We start from the raw sequence: 22,860 nt of genomic DNA on the forward strand, positions 1-22,860 counted from the left end.
ATTTATTTGATATTCACAAATAATCTTATGAGAATAGGAATTATAGTCCTCCAAAGTCAAGCTCAGAGAGGTTCAGTAATTTGGTCAAGGTGATAGACAGCAACTGAAGGAGCATAGGCAAATTCAGGTCTGTTTCCCCCAAAGCCTAAGAGCTCTTAACCTTTAGCCTATGCTGCTTATCAACATTGTTGACATAATCTCAGAAATTTCTATCTTCAGCCCTACCTCCCCTGACCTTCTGTCTTGTACACTAGTAGATATAACTGCCTATTCAATATCTCTAATTGGATGTCTAACAAGCACTTCAAATTTAACATGTTTCAGAAAATGGTACCTCCGTTCACCCAGTTCAAGTCCCAAATCTAGTAGGCATCCTTGATTCCTCTATCAACCCCACAGTCAAGCCATCAGTAAAGCTATTGGCTTTACTTTCAAATTATACCTGAAACTACTTCTCATCATCTCTACTGTCACAACTCGGGCCCAGGCATTATCATTATTCACCCAGACTACTGAGATAGCCTCATAATTGGTCTCTGCTTTCATAGTCCATTCTCCACAAAGCAGCCATAGTTCTTATCTTCTTTTAGCCATGATTATTTTTTGAAATGCATATTATATTGTTTCATTCTTCTGCTTAAAACCTGCTAATGCCTCCCTTTGCAATAATGTAAACTTCTTAAGATAGCCTACAAGCCCGGCTGGCCCCACTGCCTTGATAGGCCTTCTCTGACTTTATCCCTTAACACTCTCTTCTTTGCTCAGCAAGCTTGTCACATTGGTCCTTATGATTTCAAATTTCTCTGTGATGTGAAGTTATCGAGAGGATTTGAAAAGACAGCAGTGGGGGTTTGAGAAAACTGGTGAAGGTTTGCAAAAGTTGTCTAGAGAGGGAGGACAGTTCAGAAAAATTTAACAGGATTGCTGAATGGTGTTGATGGTTCAGTTGTGCTTGATAATTGGAATTTAATGATAGAATGCATGTGATTATGCAAATTTCTCCAGTAGTGGTCAGCTGCTCCAGTACCAAAGGGGACAATAAGGATGGTAGGATTTATTCAAGATAGGGGTAGGATGAAAAGAAAAATGGGGCAAAGGAGTTGAGGGTACTCACAAGTGTTACTGAACTTTCCCCCCACATACGTAACAATGGGGATGGGGTAGAGGAGAGAAGGGTTGCTAGTGTCGTTAGCTTACCCCAGCTGGAGCAACAACCTAAAATTGCTAAGTAGAAACAGAATCAAAGGACCAAGTCCTACCAGCATTTATGTTAAAAGCTTTAAATTACAAATCCTGATTATTTTAGGAAATCTGATTAAACATTTACAAAATTGACAAATTGGTAGAAGCTTATTTACATTATAAAGGAATTTTTCAATTTTAAAAATCAATTTCCAAAGGGAATCTGTCGTTTTAACAGTAAGATTTATCAGTAAATTAGGGATTCAGATTTTTTTTTAAAGATTTTATTTATTTGACAGAGAGAGAGATAGCGAGAGCAGGAACCCAAGCAGGGGGAGTGGGAGAAGCAGTCTCCCCGCTGAGCAGGGAGCCCGATGTGGGGCTCGATCCCAGAACCCCGGGATCATGACCTGAGCTGAAGGCAAGAGGCTTAACGACTGAGCCACCCAGGCGCCCCGGGATTCAGATTTTTTTTAAATGTCCAATCTGGCCAATCCTTCAGGGTATCCCATGAGGGTGCTTTCTTAGGCCTCTTCCTCCTTCAGGACACTTCTCTGGTTCTCCTGAGAGAACTTAGAACTTCTGCTTACTTTAGAAAGATTTAAGTCCACTCTTAGAATGGCATAAAATACTCTTACTGTCCTGACCCCTAACTTGCCTAATATTTTCCCATTTACCCTCCTTGCACTATAAGCTGCTGAAACGAAACTACTTTACACCTACTTGCTTTTGCTTCTGGTATTCTCTCAGGCTAGATCATCTTCCCTACCTTCTGTTAAACTCCTAGCCATCAATTAACACGCAGCTCACACAGTACATTTCTAGGGAAGAGACAAGCACTGTCTCTCTGCTATTATTTGGTCCTTGTAGATATTTCTATTATTGCTTGTCTTGGGTTATATCACAATGCATTTTACATACTCTGTAGTACCCAATCCATATTATGCATTATAAAGTATTTTTATGATTGATGTTTTAGGTGACCCAGCCGCTGAAACAGGGCGTGTTCTGTGATCTTGGTCTAAGTCCCTTTCCCTTCGAGCCTCAGATATACAATGGGTACTGTGACTCCGTAAAGAAGAGAGAACATGTGTAGAGCCCTTACATGGTGCTCCATTAAAGAACGCCATGACTGTTTACATTGTTTAGGGCTCTGAATAGGTAGGTTCCTGCTGAGCTCAGTTCAGGAAACGCTTCTCTAAAATGACGTCACTATCAGCGACTTAACCACTGCACGTTGTACCGGAGTACAGAACTACTACGAGGTTCACCTGTCACACAGTTCACGGGTTCCGCATGAAACAGGTTTCCATTTAGTAGCTCAGGCAACAGGAATTTTAGCTCAACAGCCAAGGACTTCCCCGAATTACTCCAGGGCGGGCGGGAAGTGTCTCTACCGCCCGGTGGGAAGGCCACCTTCGCTAGATTCAGTGAGGGGGTTGCATCCCTATGGCCTGCGGCAAAAACTACCACCGGGTCCAGGGGCCTTTCTCTCGGTGACGAGGAGGCCGCACCCTTCTCAGGAACAAGATTCACTGGTGTCGGTCCACAAAGCGACCGCAGCCGGAACCGAGAAGGCGACTCCCGCGGTGCCGCGCTCCCAGGGCCAGACCGGGCCATGGGGTCTCCCCGCTCTCCACGCAGGGGCGGCGGGGCGGGGCGCAGTGACGCCAAGAGGAGTGACGCGACGACGCAGCGCGACGCGGTGACGCACGCCCCTTTGTTGGCTCAGTAGCGGTAGCAGCGGCCGTGGAGGTGGCGCTGGGGACTGTTTTCTCTCGGAGGCCGGAGAGGAGCCGCGTCTGACTGAGGCGGGCGGCAAGCGGCCCCCTCGCTCCCTCCCTCCCTCCTCCGCGCCCTCCCCGCCGCCGCCAGCCGCCAACCGCCAACCGCCGCGCCCGGGGAGGAGCCGCGGCCCGCGGGGCCGGAGCCAGGCCTGCGTCCGGACATCAACCGGAGCCGGAGCGAGAGCCGGGGCCTCGGCGTCCCCGCCCTCTCCCCGCCTCAGGGCCAGCGTCCGCCGGGCCCTCGCGTGTCGCGCCATGGACTCGGACGAGGGCTACAACTACGAGTTCGACGAGGACGAAGAGTGCAGCGAAGAGGACAGCGGCGCCGAGGAGGAGGAAGACGAGGACGATGATGAGCCGGACGATGATAACCTGGATCTGGGCGAGGTGGAGCTGGTGGAGCCCGGGCTGGGCGTCGGCGGGGAGCGGGACGGACTGCTGTGCGGGGAGACGGGCGGCGGCGGCGGCAGCGCTCTGGGTCCCGGCGGTGGCGGTGGCGGCGGCGGCGGCGGCGGCGGGCCAGGGCACGAGCAGGAGGAGGATTACCGCTACGAGGTGCTCACGGCCGAGCAGATTCTGCAACACATGGTGGAATGTATCCGGGAGGTCAACGAGGTCATCCAGGTGAGGGTGGCTGCCGCTCTGGCTTGACCTGGCCAGACAGGGGAGCAGATTCGGCGGCCCGAGGGGCAGGCCCCGGCCTGGTGCGCAGCCCTGTCTTCTCCGCTGCCTCTGCTGGGGATAGGGGGTGTTGAAAGCAGACATTCGCCGGTTAGCCGGGTGTGGGGAGGTGCGCTGGGGGCGGTGCTTTCCAGGTCCTGCTATGGCGGAGGCCTCTGGCCGCCTAAGACTTCACTTGCGGGCAATTCCTGCCCGTCCCTGGGCCCGGTGTCCTTCCTCTAGCCGGAGGAGCGCCTACAGGGGCGGGGTGGGGTGGAGGGGGTGCGGGTGGAGAAGAGCAGGAAGAACGCGGCCCCAGAGAGGGTTATCCCGGCCTTCAGTCTTGCTTGAGCACTTTTGGAAGGGGTTGGAGTAGGCCTAAGAGCAGCTTGGTGTACGGTTGCCCCAAGTGGGCACCAGTTAATAAAGAAATGGATCTGCTTGGCAGTCTTAAATGCCTACTTAAGGGTGGGGGAAGGGAACTGTATCTCGGAAGAGGTGCTGATGGGCCTTCTTTTCCGATGGTGAGGCTTCTGCTCTCATCTTTTTATGTCTTTGCTGTTTGTTTGAGACCTAACGCTACTTTTTCATTGGTAGCCTATGACTTACTTGAAGCTGTTGGAATAGTTATTGTAGATTGCATACCCAGCCCTGCAGCTAAAACAACAAAACGCAGTGTTACTGCCTATTATTAGATAAGACTATTGTGAGTTAGGAAGGGCTTTTTGCTTCTGGACTCTTTTTCTCTGATAATTTTTATTTCTTGGTGAGTTAGGCTTGGTTTAAGTTGATAACCACAACTCATTTAACCGCGTGTGTCAGATTTTGCATTTTTAGCTTCAGGAATTCCAAAGTTTACATTTGTTTGGGGGAAAAACAGTTATAATGGGTGAGGGATATGATTCAAGAAGGCAACTTTTAGGAAACATTAGTTACATATGTAGAAACTATATACAGGAGCAAGTTACTATTGCCTTCTTGTATGTCAGTCATTACTTTTTTTTTCCTCCTTTAAAATTAATTGGCTAATATTCACTGGGAAATTGGCAGTAGTATGTCACTGCCCACTTGTTCAGTTTCCATGATTAACAGATTTTTACAATATTGTCTAGTAAGCAACACTTCCACTTGAGCCCTCTATTTTGGCTCATTTGGAGACCCTGTTTTGAATAATAGTAAAAAAATATCTGTGATATATAGTGGTACTACTAAACAGTGGACGTCTGAAACTTTCATAGGGATACTGCAATCTAAGGAGGAAATTGAAGGGATATAGAAGGAAGATAAGTTTTATTGCCCTTTTTCTGATTCTAAAAATATGACAGTTCTTAAGCCACTAAGTGGAGATTTTTTTCTTTTTTTGAGGAAACTTTATTAAAAGAATTTAGAGTAAAACCTTGAATTCTCTTTTTATTTACCACTACAGTATATAAAATCCGATGTTTTCAAACTTACCTAGTTTATTGACATGTTAATTAGGTTTTTAAAAACTCATGGATAGTGGATATTATTTAACTTTTTTGTTTTCATGTAGTAAATCTCATCCAACTTTCTCAGCTCTTAGGTGTGTCTTAAGCACTGAGGCCAAACCTTACAAGTTCTTTATGTCACTTCTGGAACAGGAATGTACCTAATGCATATGATATCATTCTTTCTTTCTTAGTTTAGAGGAGAGAGAATAAACCCAGATGAACAGAGCTAATAAGGGCCACAAAATACTAGGGTTTTTTTGTGTTTTTTTTAGGTGTCCATGGCTGATTTTTGAAAACTGTCGCGTTAAGGATGCTCTTAAATGGAATTCCTGAATATATAAATATCAATTCCTTGTTAAGTTTCTGTTTTGAGCTACCAGTAAATCAAAGAACAGGATTTATCCCAGGTCATCTTTTCTCGAAATGGTGTGCTTCCTAGATCTAAACTAGGCTTTAGTTATGTTAGGGGTTTTTTACATTAGTAGATTTAAACTTAAAAAGTTACACTGGTCATACATGCACACTCTAAGAAAAAACTAGGCAAGGAAAACCGTACTATAAAATCATACAGAATCATACTATATATCCTATGTTTTCAGTAGAAAAAAGGTTACAAAAACAAGAATCTCAACAACTTTCTCTTGTTAATAACCATTTCCAGTGTTATATCTGATTATAAATCTAAACTAATTTATTTAATCAGTCCATTATTATTGGCCTTCCTTTTTATTTTCTGGTTTCTGGCTTTTATTAACTCCACTGGGGATATCCTCATAGGTAAATCTTTGAATGTTTTATTTTCTTAGGATAAACCGAATTGCTGAGTCAAATGATGTGCTTATTTTCAAGGCATTTGATACATACTGCCTACCATGTTGCTTTCAGAAAGGTTATTAGTTTCCCCCCACCAGTCAGTGCTCGATTAGGATAAAATAGTCATCATTTCAAAAATTTGCTTCTTTAAAAAAAAAAAAGGTGAAGTTGAACTTTTAACATGTTTCTTGGACATTGTTATTTCTGTTGTAAATTGCCCTTTGCTTTTGCTCATTTTGCTCCCTTTTTGGGATTTTTATCTTTTATTGATTTGTAAGACCTTTTTATATTCATTGAGGTTTTAAATATCAGTTGTCTAGTTGTTTTTTTTTTAAGATTTTATTTATTTATTTGACAGAGAGAGACAGCCAGAGAGGGAACACAAGCGGGGGTGGGGGGTGGGGGGGGGGAGTGGGAGAGGGAAAAACAGGCTTCCTGCTGAGCACGATCCCAGGACCCTGGGATCATGACCTGAGCCAAAGGGAGATGCTTAACGACTGAGCCACCCAGGCGCCCCGTCTAGGTTTTTACGTTAAAAAAAAATTAATGTTTGTTTAGTGTGGCAATAAGTTTTAAGTTTATCAAGTTAAAACTCTTGTTTTACTTCACATTAGAGAGCTTATTGTTAATTCTAAAAAATTTAAATCCCCTGCTTCCAGTGCTACTTTTCAGTATGAAATCAGGTATGTTATTAGTGAATTTGAAAATAAATTTGCAGGAGAAAAAGATTGAAATGTGAAAAGATTGCCAGATTAATTTTTCCTTGGGAATTTGATTACTACTTTGGGGAGATTAGTTCTGGGCAACAGTAGATTAATATTGTAATTTGTAGATATCTGCAGGTTAGTTTTAGCTTTCAAATGAGTAAACACTTTTTGTTTTAGAAGACTCTTGGTTTTCTAGCTTTCTATAACGCTCTTGTTACAGTTTGTTTAATTTGGCTTTGTTATATTTAAATCCTTATGGCTGCCTAGATTATCTTGTGAACTTTCAAGAAAAGATCAGGGGTTTTCTTTAACCTATACCAATGTTAGAGAAGTACTAAAAGCCCTTAACTTACCCAACTGTATTTACTTAACTAGTATTATTAAACAGTGGCTTTCTAATGTAATTGCCTTAGTAGCTCGGTAATTTATTAAACACCACACAATTCTGCAATTGAGGGGCATTTAAACTTGCTATTTTGTGTTTCCACAACATTATTCAGCAAATGTTGGTTGTGCTTGTGTATGTATGCCAGTCAACTGTGTTAAGTAGATTAGAGGGCATGGTTCTTGCCTAAGGAGCATATAAAGGTGGGGAACATAGAGGTCCTTGGGCTTCATTCCCAGAGATTGTTGTTCATTAGTTAAGTCTGAGTTGGAGCCTGAGCATTTATATATTTTTAGCCACTCCAGTGATAGTTCTCAACCACTGGAATAGTCATAGTTCATCTGTCATGATTTTGACTCAGGGAGAATAGTAGAGTGAGAAGGGCAGTAATCCCTAGGAATACCACTTTTATTTTTTTATTTTATTTTATTTTTAAGATTTTATTTATGTATTTGAGAGAGAGAGAGCGAGCACAAGCAGGGGAAGCTGCAGAGGGAGAGGGAGAAGCAGGCTCCACGCTAAGCAGGAAGCCCAATGCGGGACTCGATCCCAGGAACCCTGAGATCATGACCTGAGCTGACGACAGATGCTTAACCTACTGAGCCACCCAGGCGCCCCGGGAATACCACTTTTAAAAGATGTGCTGAAGAGGAGCATGGGCTGATGGATGTGAGTGGTCACAGAGGAGGTATAAAGAAGTGGGTGGGTGTCTTGCTATTTTAAGATTTATTATGCTAAATAACCTGTTTTAAAGACAACAGATATCTCGTCCTTACAGGGGAAATTTTCTGGTGGCTGTTGAATTTCTTAATTTTGTTTCACCTATTTATTTAATTAAAAGACTTAAGGGGTGCCTGGGTGGCTCAGATGGTTGAACGTCTGCCTTCGGCTCAGGTCATGATCCCAGGGTCCTGGGATCAAGTCCCGCATCGGGCTCCCTGCTGGGCGGGGATCCTGCTTCTCCCTCCGCCTCTGCCTCCCTCCCTCTCCCTCTCCCTCTCCCTCTCCCTCTCCCTCTCCCTCTCCCTCTCCCTCTCCCTCTCCCTCTCCCTCTCCCTCTCCCTCTCCCTCTCCCTCTCCCTCTCCCTCTCTCTCTCTCTCTCTCTCTCTGACTCTCATGAATAAATAAAACATTAAAAAAAAACACTTAAAGAACTTCTGAAGTGAGGTTTCAAGCATAAATTGAGAGGCAGTATATACCAGCATATTGGCTCAGAGTCAGTTCTAGCCCTGGCTTTTCCTCCAAATGGCAAGTTTTGTTTATATCTCAGAACCTTCAGTTTTTGGTTTTGTTTTTTTAATCTGGAAAGTGAAGAGAGTTGAACTACTAGATTGGCCTTTTTTTTACATTGATGTTTTGTTTATGTAACATCCTTTTAAAACCTTAGTTAATTGGAGACGCTCATTGTTTCCAAGAAATGAATTCAAGTGTGCAAATCAAGATGAACTCAATTGGTTAACTTATTTGGGTAGGGGGTGGAAGAGTGAGAGAGGAAGGGGAGAGAATTGTATATCTTGAAGCTGTTAAAAGTGTTCGGGATGATTTATTCCTCTTGAACTTCTATCTTTTCCCACCTGATCTCCTTGAACTTACTTGAGTCGTAAGTTTCAAATTATATTAATTCTTGTTAAATTGCTTATGGCAGTACTGTGAATCAAACTCTGGGGGTGGGGTCCGGCAGTCTGTTTAAATGAGCATTCCAGGTGATGCTGATGCAAGCTCAAGTTTGAGAACCACTGATCTAGTTGAAATTTAACTGTTTCTCCGTGTGTTATCACTAGTGATAAATTACAACAGAGGTGGGTTAATGGTGGAAAGCAAGTTGTTTAAGAACTAATAAAAGGAACATTTGTTCAAGAGCTTGGACAGCACTTGCTGAGCTAGTAGAGTTGGAGGGGATTTGTCATTATTGCTATCCTTCAGATAAAGTGGTCTTTACTCAGTTATTTCAAACATGCAAACCAAATTAGTGGCATCTTACATTCTAGGTTGGAGCACTTGGTTTTCCTCCCACTTCTTTATTTTTTTTTTTGAAACAAAAGTATTTGAGTTTCTTTACTTAATATATTGGAAAAAACATAAGCTTTTGGATACTGTAAATGTACAGTACTGTACTAAATAGTGAAGCGAATATGAGAAGACATTCCCAAGGAGTTGATGATCTCTTTGAATTTAGACACTCAAAGCTGTATTAGGTCAGAAAGTTGTTTCATCAAGCGTTAAGTGGATAGGAATAGGTATTTATGGAAGAGAAATCTGTGGGTGTTATCTGGAAGATGGCTAGGATTTGGATAGATAGGAAAGAGGGATAGAAAGCCATTTTAAGAAATTGAATGAAGGGAGAACAAGGAAGGTGACTGGATAATGGTGACAGTTTGTAAATTGTGGGTGATAATGTTGCAGAAGCTGAGGGGTTTGATACTCTGAAGAAAGGTAGGCGGAAGCCATCAGATTAGGTTCCTTAATTTTGGGTTTGACCTGTGGTGGCATTATGTATTAGTTATCTTTAACCCTGCATTTCCCCAAAACTTGGTGGCTTAAAAACAACACTTACTATCTTACAGTTTCTATGGGTCATGTTTCTGGGTGCAGCTGAGCTAGGTGCCTCTGGCTCAGGGTCTGTTGTTAACTCTGTTAAGTCTGCAACCAAGGTATCAGCTAACTTGCAGTTCTCAAGGCTTGAGGAGGGGAGGATCCCCATCTATTGTCAGGCCTCAGATTTTCACTGGCTGGTTGTTGGCCAGAGATACATGTTCCTTGCCATGTGGGCTTCTCCAGAAAGTGGCTTATAACACAGTTTCTTTCCTTAGAATGAGGAGTCCGAGAGCCCCCAAGATAGAAGCCAGTCTTTATAAAAATTTCATCTCAGTTGACATCCCATCACTTTGTCCTGTTCTACTTGTTTTAAGTGATTAACTGTATCCACACACTCAGGAGGAGGTTACACAAGTGTGAAGACCAAGAGGTGAGGGGATCCTTGGGGCCATCTTAGACATTCTACCATCATATATATATCATTTAGCTTCATCAAGAGGTGAATGACAACCATTGTATAATGCTTATCTATCCATTTAATTTATATACAAATGAGAGGCATAGTAGTTTGGATTTTTTATTTTGGATTAACTATAAATTATTTGTATTTGGCTTTGCAGAGCGTTATAACTTTAAATAAGTATTCCTAATAACTTTTCAATGGCTAAGATTAAAAGAATAATTTGCAGTCTCTTAGAATTGGCAGAAATTTTTCTTCAGTCCACTAATTTTTTTTTTAACTTTAGCTACGTAGTGGAATCACCTGAGGATTTTTTTTCCCCACTTTAAATTGCAGTTGCAAGAAATAATGTATAGCATAGCGATCCCACATACCCTTTGCTGATTTTTCTGCAATGATAACATCTTGCAAAACTATAGCATAATGTCACAACCAGTATATTGACATTGATTCAGTCTTACTCAAGATTTCGTTCCCTGAGATTTTTTTTAAATGCAGGCACTCAGGCCCCACACCAGACTAAGCAATGGGTCTCTGGGAGTTTGGACCAGGCATTTTCATTAAACAGAAATTTTCCCTGGATTATTTTAATGCACACCCAGGGTTGAGAGCGCCTGTTCTTGTTCATTGTCTCTAAGAATCTTCTCAGTAACATTCCAGTCTCTGCTTAACTACAAATAAATGACAGTGAACTATTTTGTGATGTAGTTCATTTCAAATTTAACTCTTGATTTTTTTAAATGTAATTAAAATCTGCTATTGTAACTTTCACCCATTGTTCCTAGGGTCACCCTTTGGATAAAGTTGTTTGTTTTTTTAACATAATTATTGTTTTGGAAGCTTTTCTTCCTGAAGTTAATCAGACCCTCCTTCGTACAACAATGAACCCGTATTTTTGATAAAATGAATATTGCCTGCTTTTCTATTTTCTATTAGACACTTTCTCTTAATAGGCATAGTATCACAGGCCGTAACTTGGCTAAGACCTCAACAATATACAGGTCATCCTTTGTATGTTATCATACTATTACTATGTATTTTTGTTAAATAGCTTAATTATTCTTATTAAATGATGGGATAAATATAATAAAGAATTTATTTGGACTGGCATTTGATGATCAGTTGTAAGAGGCTTCTAACATGGCTTGGCCATATCCTTTGGGGCCTGTGGAGATAGTAGTGGCAGTTTTTGCCCTTTTTTTCCCCCCAGTGTTTAAAAAAAAAAAAAAACAAACCTAGTATATTTAAAACAGAGCAAAACAGAACTGCCCAAGTGAATTAAATGTGGGCCATTGTTGGGTCTTCAGTTCTAAAAGAATGGCACATTTTATAGAGTCATTGGATTTCTACAATCATATGTAAGAATCTGAATTTTTGCTTTATTCCTAAATTTTCATTTAATCAGTGATTGGGGGTCATCTGGCTTTATCTTGAATAATGTCTCATTTCTTGATGTATCTTGGTGAACAGTAAATGCCCAGTTGGTATTTGAGTTAAGCTGATGGGTAGTTTGTATCTCAGAAGGCAGTTTAAGAAGCTCTTACTGGGGACGCCTGGGTGGCTCAGTCGTTAAGCGTCTGCCTTCGGCTCAGGTCATGATCCCAGCGTCCTGGGATCAGGCCCCGTGTAGGGCTCCCTGCTCAGCAGGAAGCCTGCTTCTCTCCCACTCCCCCTGCTTGTGTTGTCTCTCTCTCTCTCTCTCTCTCAAATAAATAAATAAAATCTTAAAAAAAAAAGTTCTTACTGAAATAGCAGTTTCTCTGGCAGATTAACTTTTCAGAGCTCAACTTTTTTTTTCATTTAAGGTCAAAAGATTGTGAGGATTTGAATGAGAAATCCAAATATTGTACTGGAAGTTTTTACATGTGATTTTTTTTTTTTAAAGATTTTATTTATTTTTTAGAGAGAGAGAGATCACAAGCAGGGGGGGAGGGCAGAGGGAGAAGTGGACTCCCTGCTGAGCAGGGAGCCTGATGTGGGCTTGATCCCAGGACTTCCAGACCATGACCTGAGCTGAAGGCAGAGTCTTAACTGACTGAGCCACCCAGGCACCCCCCAGGTGATTTTTTCTTAATGTAAACATCATTCAATAACATTTTTCATTTTTGCTATGTTCCATTTAAAGGAAGTGTCAGAAGTGACCTGACACTTAATACATTTTGGCAAAAAGTACAGCAGATAATGAAGTATTAGGTAACATTTCCTTATAACTAAGACATTTGTTTAGACAAAGCTAAGAATAGCTATAATCCCAGACACTTCTCCCCAGGCTTACTTTGCAATCTCCTTTGAAACTGTCATACTTCTAATTCAAATATTAACAGACTCCAATTACTTGGTAATATATCCTTTCTCTTAATCACAGTTATACATTTTTTAAGGGATTAAGTATAAGCTAGAGACTGAGAAGTATTTTCTGATTCTTAGCAAGTATTTACAAGTCAAAACCTGTAAAATGTGACATTTTGGACAGGTATTTCTCTGAAACCCATTTGAAACCCAAATTTATACTGCATTGTCTCCTCAAGGCTCTTCTTTCTTTGACTAATTTACCAGTTAATTGTTCTTGGAATTTGAGAGTCATCCTTAGTTTTTTCCCCTCTGCATTTCCCATATCCAGTTAGCCCTGATCAAGTTACCTCTGAAATTTGTTATTCCTGTTTTTACTAACTAATCCTAATCTAAGACTTCTTTTTATTTTGCCTCATTGTCTCCAGGCTTCCAGTCTATGTCATACTACCAAATACAAATGTAGTAGTCATTTTCCTGCTAAAAAAAATTTCATTGTCCACTCCTACCCCTTACTATTGTAAGTCTAGTCCAGATTCCTTTATATGGCATTCATGGCTTCCTCATATTGGTGTCAGCTGATTTTTTTTTTCAGTGTCAGCTGCTGCTTTTCTGATTCTCCCATCTCCCCCCAACTGCACCACTTATAATTTCTTTATTTTTATTGCTTTGTGTTGGGGTTATAATTTCCTAATATATAAAACACATTTGTGTTTTCTTGAATTTGCTCATGCTCCTCCCTCTTGTGATATTCTTTCTCCTCTCAACTGCCTGATGTACTTCTCTTCAGACCCTTCTCAGATATTACCATATCTCTTGCCAGGTCCCTCTTCTCTACCTTTCTAGTGCTTCCTTATCTTTGTTTGCATGGCACTTCATGTGCATATTGGTATAACCTGCATGAGGTTGTGTAATACAGCCATCCCAATACCTAAGTGTCTCCAGCTAGCTGGATGTGAGGGTTTTGAGTTTTGGGGCTGAATCTTTTGCATCCATAGCATATGGCATACTAACAGTCTTTGCCATAGTAGAAACTCAGTAAATACTTGAAGTTTGTCCTTGCTAGTAAATGCTTGCTCCCTTAGTTTCCTTATCATAAACCAAAGGGAGCCAGATAAGATTTTCTTCTGGTGCTAAGAAGTTATTTTATGATTTGTAGGTAATGCCACAGTGATAATGTAAGAAGCAAGAAAAAAGTGTTTAAATTCCAAGAGGACAAGCTTTTTAAGCGCTCTGAATATATAGTGACACTTTTAAAGTTTTTTGTTTGCATGCAGTTCCCTGGCACTTTATATGAACTGACAGTGATTTAAAAACAGTTGAGTCACTAATGCTGTGGTTCTCAAAGTATGGTCCATGAAAGCAAAACTACTGTATGATAATACTAAGACTTCTGCCTTTTTTAATGTGCTGACCTTTGTTCTGATGGTGCAGAAAGCAGTGGGTAGGTAAAACCATGGGAATCCTAGCACAAATCAAATCAGTGTTACTCAACTATACAAGTAGTCATTGTATTCTTCATCTTCTACACACAGTAAAAAATACCATTTTCACTTGTTCTGGATGAAGTACTAAAAGTTACTAGTTTTATTATATCTTATCACTTAAGTATACATCTTTTTCATAACTTTGGTAGCAAAATAGGCTTAGGTGGAGATAAGCATGAAGCACTTGGGCATACTAAAGTTCAGAGGTTGACTAGAAGATAAACATCTGTGCAGTTTGATTTGTGAGTGGAACAAGCCGCTTGTTTGATGGAAAACCATATTTTCTTGAAAGAATGACAAACTGGTTTTTTAGACAAATGGCAAACATATGGTGAATGTTTCTCCAAATGAATGAAATACACCTGTTATTTCAAGGAAACCTGCTTACAATGTATTTGCTAATGATAACATTTAAGTTTTTAAGTAAAAATTAGAATTTTGGAAAACTTCTATTTGCCACTGTGAGACTGCTTCCTAATATTTAAAAACTTCTGATGAAATATTGTGTAATAAAATATATCAATATTTGGAAGATCAGTTTAACTTAATTCCAGATGACCAATTTTCCATGGACCAGTTATGATACTTCACAATCATGCATTGGTAAATGATCCATTCAGAGTGCAAGATAGACCACCATATTTTAATATAAGAGTATGAAAAGTTCTTTGACATGGTTTCAAATTCTACCTTGCAAACAGCCTTTAAGAAACAACCACTTTTTTGGGGCACCTGGGCGGCACAGTCGGTTAAGTGACTGCCTTCGGCTCTGGTTATGATCCTGGAGTCCCGGGATCTAGTCCCACATCGGGCTCCCCGCTCAGCGAGGAGCCTGCTTCTCCATCTCACCCTCCTCCCTCTCACGTACTCTTTCTCTCTCTCATTCTCACTCTCTCAAAATAAATAAATCTTAAAAAATAAAAAAGAAACAACCACTTTTTGAATTTTGGTGTACTATCAAAAAGAATATCCATAATTAACTAAAAAGCCAGTGAAAATGCTCCTCTTTTAAAAAAAATTTTTTTTAAGTAATCTCTACACCCAGTGTGGGGCTCGAACTTAAAACCCCGAAATCAAGAGTTGCAGGTTCTGTCCACTGAACCAGCTGGGAGCCCCAAGTGCTCCTCTTTTTTCAAACTACTTATTTTTATGAAGCCACATTTCCTTTATTCTTCAAATAAAACAACATATCGAAGAGGGGCGCCTGGGTGGTACAGTTAGTTGACTCTTGGTTTCAGCTCAGATTGTGAACTCCGGGATCATGAGATCCGGCCCTGCCTTGGGCTCAGCATTCAGGACAGAGTCTGCTTGAGATTCTCTCTCTCCCTCCCTCTACCCCTCCTGCTTGTGCTTTCTCTCTAAAATTTAAAAAAAATTTTTTTTAAAGAGAAACAACACATCCAAGAGACTGAATGCAGAAACAGATATGAGAATCCAGCTATTTTCTATTTAGCCAGGTATTAAAGAGACTTTGAAACATGTGAAATAGTGCACTCCTCTCACCCTCTTTTTTGTGTTAGAACATATAATTTATTTTCATTGAAGTATTTTTTGTATTAATCTATAATGGGATCTATTACTGTTATCTTAATGAGTTAATATTTTAAAAATTCTGTTTTAGTAGCTAACATGATAAATATTGATAGTTATAACTCACATAAACAAAGCTCTTTGGTGTCCTTAATTTTTAAGGTGAATAGGGAGTTCTGAGATCAAGCAGGTTGAGAATTGCTGCTCTGATACTCTGAAATATTTCTGAATCATTAAGAAAATGTCATGTAGGCTTGCAAACAGGAGATAGGACTAAGCACACTATTTGAATTTAGTATAAATTAGCAATAGTTTATAAGTTACAAATTAAGTATTACTGATTAATCAGAAACTTATAAGTTATGTTAGATGCTCTGGGGGGTATTAACAAATATTAGCCTTTGTACTTAAATAAAATCTAGGAAATGTGAATCATAAGATATGACTAGTAGGGGAAAGATGTTGGAAATGGGATGGGAGGCTTAATTTGTTCAAGGAGGAGCTAGTAGAGATACCACTCAACATATTCCGTTTGTTAATTTGTCTATATTTTCATTTTTTACAGTAGAATGAAAGCTGTGTGAGAGCAGGACTTTGTTTTATTCATTGCTGCAGTCCCAGTGCCCAGAACAGTCCTTGGCACATATTGGGTACTTAGTAAATATTTCTTATGTACTTTATTTCAGTTCCATTTTTGAAGAATTTTTTACTATGTATATAATTTTAGGTTGTAGTTATTTTCTTTCAGTACCTTAAAGATTCTGCTGTTGTCTGGCTTCTGTTGTTTGTGGTGGGAGGAAGCTTAATGAAGTTTTTACTCTGGGTGTTTGTGAGATTTTTTACTTTGTGTCTAGTGGTTTTCTTTGTGTTTATCTCTCTCTGGGTTTTCAGATCCTTTTGAATCTGGGGGTGATGTCTTTTTATCAGTTTTGGAAATTCTCAGCTCTGCCTTCATCCCCTTTCCTTCTGAGACTCTAGTTACCCATGTATTAGAGCTTTTTGTTAGTGCCAGATGTGTTCATTGCTCTTTTGTGTATCTTCTCTTTTTTCTGCTTCAGATCGGATGATTTCTATTGATTTATCTTCTGGATCTCTAACTCTGTCTTTTCCTTTGTCTGATCTGCTATTAAACACCTAATTAGTTCTTAATTTCCAATATTTTATTTTTTATTTTTATTTATTTTTAAGATTTTTATTTATTTGACAGAGAGAGACACAGCGAGAGAAGGAACACAAGCAGAGGGAGTGGGAGAGGGAGAAGCAGGCCTCCCGCTGAGCTGGGAGCCCGATGCTGGGCTCTGTCCCAGGACTCTGGGATCATGACCTGAGCTGAAGGCAGATGTTTAAAGACTGAGCCACCTAGGCGCCCCCCAATATCGTATTTTTTAATTCTAGAGTTTCCATTTGATTCTTTTTTGTAGGTGCTGATTTTTTGGTGACTTCTTTTTCATCTGTTTTTTCCAGCATAATAATCATTTATTCTTAAAAGTTTTGTCACCTAATTCCATTAACTGTTAGTCTCTTCATATATTTTTTTCCCTCCCAGTTTTCAGTCATGTGTTCCTTGTTCCTGTCCTTGATATACTTTTGGTTGCATGCTGTATGTTGGGTATAAAGTATTTTAGAGATTCTGGATGACGATAGATTTCTCCAGAGAGGATTTTCATTCCTCCTCCTGTTTGGTGGTTAGAGAGTGAATAATGATCTTAATCCAGCCAGGCTGAGTTTTAGCCCTGTTTAGTTTCAGCCTCTGATCTGCCTCTGGCCCTTTAGAATCTTCAACTAGGAACTTGCTTTATTCTCAGCAGTCCCTTGCCTAGGGATCTCAGACTTTAATCATCGACTCCCAAGACTGCTGGAAGCACCACTCTGATTTCAGAGACTTTACCTTTAGATTTTTAGTCTTGGCCCTATTTTTAGTCCAGGGATTCAGAAGATGTCCTGATGAAAGGCCAACCATTCCTCCATTTCTTGAGACACCCCTCAAGTCTCAGTGTTAGTTCCCTTTTTGGCTGCATTAAGTTCCCACAAACTTAGTGACTTAAAACACCAATTCATTATTTAACAGTTCCGAAAGTCAGAAATCCGAAGTGAATCTCGCTGGGCTATCTCACCTACTTACCCACTTCTGGAGGCTACTTGCATTCCTTAGCTTGTGGCCCCTTACTGGATCTTCAAAGCCAGCAGCATAGCATCTTTAAATCTCTGATTCTTTTACTTTTGTCCCCTTCTTCCACTTTAAAAAAATCTCACATGTGCTTCTTTCACTTTATTTTTTTTACTTTATTTTTAAATTTTTATTTATTTTTAAGTAAGCTCTACTCCCAGTATGGGGCTTGAACTCATGACCGAGATCAAGAGTCGCATACTCTACCAACTGAGCTAATCAGGCGCCCTGTCCCTGTACTTCTTTAACTTTGAATGTGACTCTTTGATTATACTGGGTTGACTGGATAACCTAGGATAATCTCTTTAAGGTCAGCAGATTACCAATTTTAGTTCCCATCTGCAACATTAATTAATTTCCTCTCACCATGTAATTTTTTTTTTTTTAAGATTTTATTTATTTATTTGAGAGAGCGAGAATGAGAGACGGAGAGAGAGCGCATGAGGGGGGGAAGGGTCAGAGGGAGAAGCAGACTCCCCGCCGAACAGGGAGCCAGATGCGGGACTCGATCCCGGGACTCCAGGATCATGACCTGAGCTGAAGGCAGTCGCTTAACCAACTGAGCCACCCAGGTGCCCTCACCATGTAATTTAACATTCATAGGTTGCAGGTAATAGAATATGAACATCTTAGGGAGAACCACTATTCTGCTTGCTTCCAGAATTTATTAAGTGCTGCCAGGTAAAAGCTCTCTACTGCCTTCAGACAAATAATATCTGGACATTATCTGGCTTTTCCAGTTCTGGAAGGGAATGCTGGTTTACCTCTTAGCTACTCTATCCTACCTGGAAAGGGAACAATAAATATTCAAAAACTCAGTGAATAGGGGCCTCTGGGTGGCTCAGTAGTTAAGCGTCTGCCTTTGACTCAGGTCATGATCCCAGGGTCCTGGGATGGAGCCCCACATCGGCCTCCCTGCTCAGCGGGAAGCCTGCTTCTCCCTCTCCCACTCCCCCTGCCCCTGCTTGTGTTCCCTTTCTCGCTGTGTCTCTCTCTGTCGAATAAATAAATAAAATCCTTAAAAAAAAAAAAAACTGAATATATTTTTAGTCTATGAGATTTGTCTTGGGGATTTTTGAAGCCTGCATTCCATGGGAGCAAGCAACTACTTTGTGGACTGTAGAATGTACTTTTGAACTTGGATTCCAGCCAGAAAGTATGACATTTTTAATTTTTTAGTTACATATGTATACACACACACACACACACACACATTTTTTTTTCCCCCAGAAAGTATGACATTTTAAAGATTGGAGTAAGGAATCTGAGATGTGGGAAAATAACAGTATGGAGGGGAAAAAGATCTGACTCACTAATTTTTATGTAAGGGGAGACTCACATAGACAAAAGTAATAGCTGACATTTGTGGAATGTGTTAGGTGTTTTCACATGTATTAATTTGTTATAAATCCCAGGGAAATAGCATTATTTCCATTATACAGATGAGTAATTTGAAGTTAGAGAAGCTGACTGGTGGAGGTCCTTGACACTGGGTCTTCTTGATTTTTAAGCTTTTTTTTTTTTTAAAGATTTTATTTATTTGAGAGAGAGAGTGCAAGCGAGCACAGTTGGGAGGGGCAGAGTGAGGGGAGAGAATCCCAAACAGACTGTGCTGAGCACAGAGCCCAGTGCCGGGCCAACTTGGGGCTCTGAGATCATGACCAGAGCGGAAACCAGAGTTGGTTGCTCCACGGACTGCACCAATCAGGTGTCCCGCCTTTTAAGCTCTTTCTGCTATACTGAACTTTCCAGATTTTAGTTGGACTATTTGAGCCAAATTCTTGTACTGTTTTCTTTGTGTTTGTGTAGAGAAACTTTACAATACTAAAATGATTTTCACTGTAGCTCGTTGACTAGCTAGTTGACTGTCGCTACATAACAAATTACCCCAACGCTTAGTGGCTTAAAACAACAAACATTTATTATCTCAGTTTTGAGTGGCTTAGCTGGGTGTTTGTGGCTCAGGGTCTCTAAGGAGGTTGTGATTATCTTGTCAGCTGAGGCTGCAGGCTTGGTTTGTGCTGGAAGTGCTTTCAGGATGGCTCACTCACTGGCTTTTGGTAACATGGGCTCCATAGGGCTATTTTAGTGTCCTTCCTCCTCCAGAACAAGTAATCAAAGAAAGCAAGACCGATGCTGTAATGTCTTCTATGACCTAGCCTTTGAACCTACTGTGGGAGGGGTCTAAGCAAATACCAGGAGGAAAGGATCATTTGTGGCATCTAGGAGGCTAGTTACTACAGATAGCATGTGGAAAGGAAGGGTAAAATATAGGGATATGGCTATAAGACTAGATTTTAGTTCTGGGATTATGAGATTTATTTTTTGTTTTTAAAGATTTTATTTATTTATTTGACAGAGACACAGCGAGAGAGGGAACACATGCAGGGGGAGTGGGAGAGGGAGAAGCAGGCTCCCCTTGGAGCAGGAAGCCTGATGTGGGGCTCAATCCCAGGACCCTGGGATCAAGACCAGAGACAAAGGCAGACGCTTAACGACTGAGCCACCCACGCGCCCTGGGTTATGAGATTTAAAAAAAATTGATGCTACTTTTTTTTTTTTGATGGCTACATTTTTTTTTTTTTAAAGATTTTATTTATTTATTTGACAGAGAGAGAGACAGCGAGAGAGGGAACACAAGCAGGGGGAGTGGGAGAGGGAGAAGCAGGCTTCCCGCCGAGCAGGGAGCCCGATGTGGGGCTCGATCCCAGGACCCTGAGATCATGACCTGAGCCGAAGGCAGACGCTTAACGACTGAGCCACCCAGGCGCCCGATGGCTACATTTAATAAGTAATAAAACGTGAACTTGAAAGCCCTCTTGAAAGAAGGGTATAGAGCAGCCAGCCTCCTTTTGTGTAATACAGTAGATTTACCAAAATCAGTATCTAAAAACTTCTTCCATATGTGAGAGAACAAGTATTTCTGAAACTTTTAGGTACATAACAATCATTTTATCTATTTAATTCACATTTTGTAAAACTCTTGTACCTTATAGTCTAGACTAGAGTCTAGTCCTCTTACCTATATTACTGTGTGACCTTAGACTAAATCAGGCTCTGGTCTGAATCTGCCCTTACAAAGGAAAGATTTGGATTTGATGATTTCTGAAGTTCTTACCCAGTTATGAAATTCAAGTACAAGTGGCAAAAGATAGTGTGGATGCTTTCAAGATAGGAAACTAAAAGACCAAACCTCCTTTCCATCTTCTCTAATGCCACAGTCTATCTTAAACTTGTTCCTATTAGATTTTACTATTCCTGAGACTACTGTACATCTCCCTGTCACCATGTTCTGCCAAATCAGTACTTAACTTTTACATCTCTATGCCTCCCCTCAGTTCATGTGGTTGGCAGGTGTATAAAGATGAGCAGAGAACATTTCTTCCCAGGGCTCCTGATCTAGGAAGGGCAGACGTGTAAATAAGTACTTGATTATAAAGGCAGTAACTCAGGACCCTTCATGCTCAGTTTTAACCATCTGTAGCCTGATCTCAATTATTTTCTGTTTCTGGTCTTGCCCTGGCCTGGTTTTCAAAGTTGAGGTTCTTAGTGTATTGCCATTACTCAGAAATCCCACAACTTACCAGTTTGTGTTTTGAAGTATTATTTTTATACCGGTGAACCCTGTTGTGTTTCACTGTGTTGTGTGTTGACCTACCTTTGCTACTTGGTTAAGGAAAGCCCTGCCTTCCAAAGACATTTGTTGGTTTTTGGGAAAGAAGCAAATTAATTGACTTTTGTATGGACAAGTAGAGTCTTGTTATAACTACTAGAGGTTATTAGAAAGCCTCTCTCATTGGCAAAATTAGAAAAATCCAAAGAACCTGAAAAGGATGATATTGATAGAAAGTGGGGCCTTGTGACAATATTATGGTCACCACAGATAAAATGCTGCCTGTTTCCTTTTTATTACAGGGTGGTCATCCTTTTCAGTTTATAACAATGTAAAAAATGTTCATATTTGGCCTTAGTTTATAGTTTGAGACCAAAGTATACCAAATCTTTTTCATTTATGATAAGCAGTGGGGTGGAAATGGGATAGGAAATCATGCTTATGAGAAACCTTCTTAAGCTGAGGGATTGCAATGACTAGGTTACAAGAGGATGCATATTACGGTGAAAGATTCCTCAGCATGACAGATCAGGCTTTTCCTAATTGGACCCTTGTGTGCTTTATCTGATGTTTCTTCTTACTCATACTGGCATAGCAAAGTAATGATGTGAAGTTTTTTCTTGCCTTTGTAAGTTTTTTTTTTAATTTTTTATTGTTATGTTAATCACCATACATTACATCATTAGTTTTTAATGTAGTGTTCCATGATTCATTGTTTGTGCATAATACCCAGCGCTCCACGCAGAACGTGCCCTCTTTAATACCCATCACCAGGCTAACCCATCCTCCCACCCCCCTCCCCTCTAGAACCCTCAGTTTGTTTTTCAGAGTCCATCGTCTTTCATGGTTGGTCTCCCCCTCCGATTTCCCCCCTTCATTCTTCCCCTCCTGCTATCTTCTTTTTTTTTTCTTAACATATATTGCATTATTTGTTGCAGAGGTACAGGTCTGTGATTCAACAGTCTTGCACAATTCACAGCACTCACCATAACACATACCCTCCCCATTGTCTATCACCCAGCCACCCCTTCCCTCCCACCCCCCACCACTCCAGCAACCCTCAGTTTGTTTCCTGAGATTACGAGTTCCTCATATCAGTGAGGTCATATGATACATGTCTTTCTCTTACTTATTTCACTCAGCATAACACCCTCCAGTTCCATCCTTTGTTAAGTCTTTACCTTTGCTTTTGATGCTTTCCCCTGATAAACTCTTTCATACTTTAAGACCCACCTTGAACGTCATTTCTTCTTTGAATCCTTACCTGTAAGTGGGTCTCAAAATTTTGTACATACTTTTATTATTTAAAAATCTCTTATCGCTATTCTTTATTCTTCCACAAAATAGATTCTGCAATCCTTGAGGGTAGGATCATTGTATTAATTTTGGCATTCCCATTGACCAGCACAGTTCCAGGAACATAGCTGTTAAACAAACATTGATTGAATAGTCAAAATTAAATATGAATGAATTTTCTTGATTTTGTTATTGATAAAAATTAGTCTTGATACTATTCATTTTTTTTTTTGTCAGTTCACATTCCTCTTGGCTTCACTGAATTAACTCTTCTCTCATTTTCTAATCTGCTTTCCATTTTTTGTTCTTAACCGGTTATTTAAGAGAATGTTAGTCATCACAACTGTTCTCTGAAGTAGATGGTGTTTTTACTATTTTATGGATAAGGAAATCGAGACTTTAGAGGAATTGAATAACTTGCCAAGGTTTTCATAGCTGGGGTTGGAACTCAGGATTTTATATGATTAAATATAAAA

General features: G+C 40.4%; 1 protein-coding gene and 1 pseudogene across 1 annotated transcript in view; one reads left to right on the forward strand and one right to left on the reverse strand.

Moving 5' to 3' along the window:
• Positions 1–1,481: 1,481 nt before the first annotated feature.
• LOC148163960 (uncharacterized) lies at positions 1,482–3,440 on the reverse strand (annotated as a pseudogene).
• The window catches only part of ARIH1 (ariadne RBR E3 ubiquitin protein ligase 1), a 118,494-nt gene continuing 98,544 nt past the window's right edge, over positions 2,911–22,860 (forward strand). The window contains exon 1 of the mRNA XM_028099920.2: positions 2,911–3,593. Within this exon, the coding sequence (XP_027955721.1) occupies positions 3,225–3,593 (369 nt within the window). The 5' untranslated portion in view covers positions 2,911–3,224. The remainder of the gene's footprint in view (positions 3,594–22,860) is intronic.

Source organism: Eumetopias jubatus, unplaced genomic scaffold (genome assembly GCF_037043125.1).
Source record: "Eumetopias jubatus isolate StellerSeaLion01/CBP00866 unplaced genomic scaffold, mEumJub1_p1.0 scaffold_7, whole genome shotgun sequence".
Lineage (NCBI taxonomy): Eukaryota > Metazoa > Chordata > Mammalia > Carnivora > Otariidae > Eumetopias > Eumetopias jubatus.